Consider the following 8,043-nt stretch of genomic DNA (forward strand, 5'->3'; position numbering starts at 1 on the left):
CTTATTTTCGACTGTTTTTTTGTGAATGCCACCAGGGGGGGATATTTCTGCAATTAAATGGCTTATTTGTATAACTTTTATTTTGAAATGATAGACGACACCAGGAAATTGAAGAAATGACTGAACCCACTACAACACTTCCTTGAACCACATTGGATAGCTGACTGGTTTCGACAGTTTGCATCTGTTAACTTTGGTGAAGTTACAGTACAAGATTATATTTGTAAATTAAAACTAGTCAGACAATGGCTATTGACTGGATAGGTTTCTGCTATGCAGCCTTTGTATCATCTGGTGGAATAATAGGTTATGTTAAAGCAGGTATGGAATAGATCAACACATGAATGAACAGTCATAAGTATTTACAGTATTATCCACAAACATCTTTATTGTATTCCCACCACAGGGAGTGTCGCTTCCCTAGTGGCAGGCCTTGTTTTTGGAGTTTTGGCTGGCATTGGTGCATACCTCATCTCGCAAGATTCCAAAAATGTGTGGGTTTTACTAGGTGGGAATGGTTACTTAATTTACTTTATCACAACATTTGTTTAAATAACACTATATGCTACTATTTCAGTATTTCTTTGTGAAATAGGTACCTCTGGATCACTGTCAGTTGTAATGGGGATGAGATTTCTAAACTCCTGGAAGTTCATGCCAGCTGGTTTGATGGCAGGGACAAGGTAACTTGACTGCTCACTACAATCGTAAAACATGAAAGACAGGTTGCAGCCTCTGTATTTCTCTAAGCTATGAAGTGGCAAACAAAATCAATCTGATCAAAATGAACCTACTGATGAACCAGTCAAAAACAGGTCAACCTACTAATATGCACTTTTCTATTTAGTGTACTGATGGTGGGGAAGATTGCTATGGGAATTGTCAAGGGACCACATCAATCATGATCTTGGGCAGATCCTTTTGACAAGTTATTTGTGGATGGGTCAGTATGTCAAGCATTTGACACAGTCCTGTGTATGATGCAGATTTTCTTGTGGAATGGGATGTCCCTTCAGTATCTTCCAGAAATAAAAGTGGATAACTTATTCATTGGCTTTCTTAGTAAAATGTTTATTTGGGTCTGAACTGGAGTCACTTATCTAAAAATAATTGTACATAAAGGGAATATTGAAATGATACATAACTTGTGAAATGCTAGACAACAGTTGACACATGACAGATACAGGTGCAGGCTAAAGACAAAGTCGTTCTTTGCTGACAGCATCAAATAGTAGGCTATTTTTTCATTGTAGTTTCAAACCTTTAACATAGTAGCTGTGCTACCGATAGCCCCCATACTTGGCTGTCCAATCAACTCGCCCATGGACTGGCTGGATCTGATTACTTCTCGCACCAGTGTTTCCAGTTGATTCTGGTATTTGAGGCTTTGCAGACTTGCTCTTCCATCCTTCATACTCTGTAGGATCAAAAGTGACGTGTCAGAATGGCATCGCAGACTTGCAATGTACATAGTCTTTAGAAAATTAAGCGTTTTCTATTCAACTCAATCACATCCTTTTTCTTGGATGATTTGACTTGTGTCAATTATAACATCAACTGCAGATGACAGATCAACAGACAGGTGTAAGAGAAGGAAAAATCAGGTCATGATATTACAATTAGAGGAAACGTGCAAATCCAAGTGGAAGTGGCAATTCAGGCTTGCTGGAGTATTTAAGATTCATACTGCAAAAACCCTAGCCTTCCAATACATTGTAGGCAGACAAGTTCTGGAGTTTCAATAACTTCTGTAGTGCTTCAGATCATGTAGGCCTATCCTTAAATACGTTACTCACTTGCAGAGGTACATGAAAATCGTGCCAGTAATGGTGTAATACCATGTCTAGCTGCTCCTACCCCCTTTTGAAATGATGGAATGTAACTCCCTGCTGGGATGTTGGTGGCCCGCATATAGTCTGAAAAGACAGTTTGAAAGTCTGAAACATCAACATTAAGGCAACATTTCTTGTCACTCCTGTGACTTCTAGCTCTAGTTTTACAGAGTGATCAATAACCTTTGGGTGAATCCAGTTCCTCAAGTTTATTTTCTATTAAAGGCCATTTATCTGTTCTACATATTAGGAACCCTCTTCTCTGCCCCCACAGCACAAAGACAGTAAGAGAAGCAAAGTGAGTCGTAGAAAAGTTTAGGCAACACCAGAGTGATTAAAGGGGATATGAAATTAGACAAGAAGGTTAGTTGGAATGCTGTACAGAAGAGCCAGGAAGGTTTATGATGGTGACCCACGGGTTAGAAAGACAAGTTCAAGTCATGAATGAATCTATCTGAGAGAATCTGATCTTGAGACCCATCTCCATTCTCAGGCTTGGATAGACATTTGATCTAAGGCTAGTGGCTTTAATACTCTCCTGATCTCATGAATAAGGAATGGAGGAGAAGCAATATGTGCTTTTTGTATGATGGGGCTACATATAATGAATAATACACAGTCTTTCTTGTGTGTTGTTACCGCCTGTCATACTGTATGTATGACAACATTCAGGACCTACTGCAATAATACAAATGCTATTACCTTTAGGAAAAGGCAACCCTGTTCCATCTTGCCTGGAAGACTGTCCCCACACATATTTTCTTGGAGCGTGGGTACCCACCAAAGTACTACTTTTTGGGTTCACTCCTGAAACAGAAAGATAACTCTGAACACATGTTTCAGCAAGCGTGGCCAAACATTTAACATGGAACAAATAAATCAATCTTCAAGCATCCATAGTTGCTTTCATAGGATGTACATTTCTCAGAGATACTAACTAAACAATTAAAAATGACATCTAAAAAGAGTTCTAGATGTGGAATAAAAGGAGGTCACACAAAGATGCCCCTCTGCCAACTAATTCTTTATTCAGTGTTTTGTCAGGTTCACAAAACACTCAGACCAGAAGCACCCTGGCGGGATGATTCTTCAAGTGTCTCCAGGGTTTGGCTACAGTCTTACCAGGTAGGTATCTGGACTGTCGAAGGTAATGCTGTTTCACTGAGGGGGCCTTGGTGTCTGCTCTGTTCAATCCACTGTTGCTGGGTAGTTTCATAACTGTCTCGTATTTATTGAGGGACTTTTGGTCTGTTAACCTAGGTGAAACAGATCAATTCATTTCTAGTGATGTCTATAAACATGTTTTAAGGTTTTTGTACTCTAGCGAGCACTGTCCTGGACGTTATGGATATAATCATGATATCTCAAGGAATGAATGTCCTACCGATAGTTGGACTCATCCATAAGCTTGTCCCTCAGAGTCTCAATGCTGGGTCGTTTGGAGAAAGGGGCGCCTGGATCGTCAACGTCATCGCAACTCTCGGACAATCGGACTGACGTTTGACCCCAGCGCCTGCGGCCACTTCTTACCGCAGGCATGCCGTTCTCCGACCCTGCATGCGCTGCTTTCTGAATCAAATAAGAGTTGGAATGATAGTAGTAACCACTTTCTTAACTCGCTCGCTTTATGTTCTGAAATCTTCCCTCTAAACTGAGAGTAGATTCTGCTCAACCACTCACCTGCTGTGTGCTCTTAACCAGGTTGAATGGTGCTGGCTGGTCCTGTTTGAGTGTGTCAGTCTCAGGGCTACCACGGCTCATGTTCTGCTGTGGCAGGGGGATCCGCTGTAGGGGCTGGTGGTGACCTTTTTGCTGACTCTGGAGCAGACTCAGGTCAGAGGTGCACTGCGGGTCGTCCTTACAGAGGGAGAGGGGCTTGGGCTCTGTAGCTGTCTGGGCAGCCCTGGCCTGGGCCTTCCGCTGCTCCAGGTACTGAGGAGGAGGGCCAAGAGCCTGGCCTACTTGGAAGTAAGGATATCGTAGAGCCTGGGGAATGTCATTACAGATTAAAAAACTTGTCTTCAACAAATCACTGGATCTCAGAGTAAATATCAATGTGTGAGAGAGTATATCAGACTATAGAAGTGGTTCAGTCATGACTCATGGGTTGCAGTTCATTGGTCAGTTCAAATTCCATGTAGGCTTGAGAGAGGAGGTGATGCACTCCTGTACCTGGACAGCTGTAGGCCTCTTCTGGGGGTCCCATTTCAGCATGTCCTTCATCAGGGCCTGGGCATCATGGCTGGCATTGGGGATCAGAGCACTCAGGCTGGTTGGAACACACTGGGGGAAGCGGAAGTTCTTTGAAGCAGCCAAGTTGGATCCCTCGGGCCAGTCCGACTGTCCAGTAGTGGAAAAAATATCATCATAGGTTAAATATATCAGTTGTTAAGGCTTTTGACTAAGTTGGGAACAATAGCAAAAGCTATTGTTCAGGTTCAAAGAACAACAGGGCTTTTTAAGTGTGTTTCTCGGCGGCCGTGGTTTTTCCACGCAAATGCCCACCTTCTTCAGTGTCCCTAGCACTTGACAGATCTTGAAGATTTCATCCACTTCGCTGTTGCCGGGGAACAGTGGCCTGAGTGTGTAGAGCTCAGCCATGATGCAGCCGACGGCCCATATGTCAATAGGAGAGCTGTAGGAGCTGGACTTAAGCAACACCTCAGGAGCTCTGTACCTAGGAAGCCACATCACCCGAGACTCAGAGACCCAAACAAGTCAAAACGTACAGACTTGACTGGGATGGTGGGATTTACCAGGCTGCTGTGTTAGCAGTCATTTGATCCAATCACTGCCTTAACATACATGAACACACATGCTACCTCCACTTAGAGCTATGCCGTATTTATGGTATATGGTTTCCTGAAACATTTCTTACCATCTTGTGGACACATAGTCTGTGTAGGGTGGCTGGGAACGGATCTCTCTGGCTAACCCAAAGTCAGCTATCTTAACCAGTTCTGGGCCCATGCACAGCAAGTTTTCTGGTTTCATATCCCGGTGGAAATAACCTTGGGAACAGAAACGATTCAAGTTAACTAGAATCGATCTTGATTGTTTACAGTCTACAGCAGAGTAGCAGTTCGGCGAGTTCCTTTTCAGTTTTCAATGTCAATTTGAGCGACCGAAAGGATTCAAACCCGGACAAACACACCCTGCAGTGACAGGAGAAAGATGGAGAAGGACGAGGCTCTTACCATGCTTATGCACAAATGCTAAGCCAGACAGAACTTGGAAGGAGAAAAAGGGAAGAGGATAGATAACAGAAATCAATGAAGAGGAAACATACACTGCTCTCACAGGGAGGGAGTGATACCATTGGCCAAGACCTGAACACAGAACTTGTTTCAATTGAAAGGCTAGACACCTACGGTCCATTTAACTTCTTGAATATTATAACATCCTGACATAATCCCAGGCAATTCAGTGTGTATTTAGGCTTGGTATCACTTTCACCTTTTCATCTCAAAGAAGCCTAAGATAAAGTGAGTCATCTTAGGTCTTTTGGAAGGATTATGGGTTCTTGTCAAATCTCTTGTCAAGTGACCGATGTTCGTACTTTATACAAGTCAGAGCGTGTAGTTTAACAAGATAGATTGCTTGATTGGATATTAATGTTTCAGATTATGTTATATTCTATTAAAGCCCATGATGGAGTAAACTCAGGTTTTTCTTGCAGCTTCAATGAGGAGTTTGAGCTAAGACACCTACCATGTTTATGAATAAAGGACAGTCCATGTAAAATCTGAAATATCATGTTTCTGATGACTGACTCAGGGAACAACTTGGTTCTGTAAAATGAAGATGGACAGATGATGACTCAATCTGACACAAAATTACTCCTCGTAGACAAGAAAAGGTAACCTCAAAATCACCTTCAAAAATGTATATGTTATTTCTCCATCTCATTTTGACAAAAATGAAAATAGGATGAAATGAAGATGCCTTACCTGTTCCTCATGAGTTGATGGAGATTTTCTTTCATATACTCAAAAACAAAGTAGAGGTAGTCATTCTCTCTGATAACCTCCTTCAGTGTGACTACATTAGCGTGACTCAGCTTCTTCAGAGACTGCTCACATGACATAAACACATTTGTTACGTTACGTTTTGGGCTAAAGAGTACAGTATTCACTAACTGAACTGGCAAAAAATGTGGACAAACTTCATTTCCTCTAAGGAAGTTTCCCACCAAAAGTGCATTACCAAAAGGAAATGAAGGAACTCCATAATTGAAGTTGTAACTCAAGCTGAAGTAAAGTTTTTTATTTTGTGAGAGTATACATTTTAATAATCCTTACCTTAACCTCTCTCAATTTCATACACTCATCCCAAGAATAAAACTTCCTTTTCATTCTAGGGGAAAATGCACACACACATTGCAAAACATTAAATAACATGCTTAATTGTCGTTTTCCATGACTGGTGGTGCATGCCTATAAATGCAGTAGCTATATTTTGTCTGTGTTGAAAGGCTTTCCATATGCCTTTCCCACACTCCAGAGGCAACACAATACTGTGTACTTTCACTCCTTTCACTGTTGTCACAGGTATCACCTTGCGCTATAACCTTACATTTACAAACAGTGCTAGCAGAGCCTCTGTGAAACATTCATTATTCACTCACTCCTAAGACGGCAATCGTTCGAAAATAATGAAAATCTATGAACAAGCGGTCTAGACTCCAGATAGAAACACACAAACAGAAACTCTCACCTTTTGATGGCCACCAGCTCCCCAGACTCCTTGCTCTTGCCCATGAGCACGCTGCCAAAAGTGCCATCCCCCAGCTGTCTCAGTGTGGTGTAGCGGTTCATCTCCCACACTGGGACTACACACTTCTTTCCCTTCTGTGGGCAGCCTTTGACAGTCCCACACAGTCCAACAGAGTCAGTCATCATTATTAGCAACAGGGCAACATCCACTCCCTCAAGAGAATACAGCTGAAGCTCAATGTTGGGTCACAAGCACAGTGAGGCTACCGTTTTCCATCTACTCTAGGAACACACAGAAATACTAACATGAAACATCTATTACTTTGACCTCTTTTAAGATGTGACTTGAGGTTGAGCAGAATGCGTAACTGCCTAACAAGAGCTGCTCTGGCCTACCTTTGATCTCACAAGAGAAAATCACACTGTGGCTCAGTTTAACCTACACTTCATAGGGTGGAGACTCGGGACTACCTAGATGGCATCAACTCAGAGAAGTGTCCAGAAATGGGTTCACAGATGGGACTTTGACCTGGAAGCTGAGTGCCTGTTACTAGTGTGCATTATCAGTGTAAGACACAAGTTGTGTTAGATACGTGAAACAACAAAACAGATACCCCACAGTTTCTATAAAGCAAAATTAAATACGACTCACAGGAGTGCAATATTTCTAGCTAATTAATAACTTTATGTCTGGATCCGAAAATAATTATTTGAACCAATACAATAGGCTAGTTAATTACAGTACAGCTAAAATACTGTACATGTGGTTACAGTAGAAGTAAAAATCAACAAACAGTGGAATATAACTACATCAAAACGTTTGTCGCTGGATACAATACCTAGATATACTGCTTTCCACTAACTTTAGGTACAACAGCCTACCAAGACTACTAGACATACTATAGACTATTGTAGCTAACGATGTTACAGTACAGTCCTGTAGCTACATCAAAACTCTCAAACTGTACAGTACAGTACTGTACTAGTAATGTAGGTGACAGTACTGTACAGTAGAAGCTAGAGTACTGTGGCTAGCTAAACAGATTACGTTGTCTATTCAGAACAAGAAAAAAGCATATCCGCTCACCATTAAAACCATGTATCCCTTCGTAAATCCGTCGACAGATACATAGTCAATACAGCTGTTATCAATAATGTATTGTAGAGTACTAGCAGCACTACAGTACCAAGATATAGCTAGTTATTCTTCCGTCGTCAGCAGGGGCATCCTTTCTCCATGGCAACCGAGAACCAAAGCGTTGTGCTTGGCTTGGGTGCTAGCTAGTCTAGCATACTTGTTGTGAAGATGAAGGCCAAAAAAGACTAATGCTTTATCGTATAGAAAACATCTACATTTAAAGCACGCTCTTATTCAATTATCCGGCTTTTGTTATTTTTGTTTCAATGTTAAAAGTAAGTGCCAGTTAAGGTTCACTTTGCCATTTGTGATGCCTGAGCGCCACCTACTGGTAAATTAGATTACTACTGTAGTAGGA

At 41.7% G+C, this 8,043-nt stretch overlaps 2 protein-coding genes across 5 annotated transcripts; one reads left to right on the plus strand and one right to left on the minus strand.

Moving 5' to 3' along the window:
• The first annotated feature begins 71 nt into the window (after positions 1 to 71).
• LOC134036319 (transmembrane protein 14C-like) lies at positions 72 to 1,086 on the plus strand. The gene is made up of 4 exons (XM_062481212.1): positions 72 to 321; positions 407 to 508; positions 596 to 683; positions 848 to 1,086. Exons 1-4 carry the CDS (start codon positions 246 to 248, stop codon positions 903 to 905), a joined length of 324 nt encoding a protein of 107 aa, XP_062337196.1. The 5' UTR covers positions 72 to 245; the 3' UTR covers positions 906 to 1,086.
• Positions 1,059 to 7,738, minus strand: LOC134036315 (serine/threonine-protein kinase MAK-like). Of its 4 annotated transcripts, none has more exons than XM_062481206.1 (14): positions 7,635 to 7,738; positions 6,549 to 6,693; positions 6,134 to 6,188; positions 5,783 to 5,904; positions 5,544 to 5,623; positions 4,711 to 4,843; positions 4,338 to 4,509; positions 4,005 to 4,172; positions 3,513 to 3,818; positions 3,217 to 3,401; positions 2,955 to 3,088; positions 2,535 to 2,639; positions 1,839 to 1,916; positions 1,059 to 1,417 (listed from the first exon to the last, which is right to left on the minus strand). In XM_062481206.1, exons 2-14 carry the CDS (start codon positions 6,647 to 6,649, stop codon positions 1,281 to 1,283), a joined length of 1,776 nt encoding a protein of 591 aa, XP_062337190.1. In that variant the 5' UTR covers positions 6,650 to 6,693; positions 7,635 to 7,738; the 3' UTR covers positions 1,059 to 1,280. The 4 variants fall into 4 exon arrangements, with proteins under 4 accessions (XP_062337190.1, XP_062337189.1, XP_062337191.1 ...); XM_062481205.1 differs by having other exon boundaries at positions 1,797 to 1,916; XM_062481207.1 differs by lacking the exon at positions 1,839 to 1,916.
• Between the last annotated feature and the right edge of the window lie 305 nt (positions 7,739 to 8,043).

The sequence above is a fragment of the Osmerus eperlanus genome, chromosome 16 (assembly GCF_963692335.1).
Source record: "Osmerus eperlanus chromosome 16, fOsmEpe2.1, whole genome shotgun sequence".
NCBI lineage: Eukaryota > Metazoa > Chordata > Actinopteri > Osmeriformes > Osmeridae > Osmerus > Osmerus eperlanus.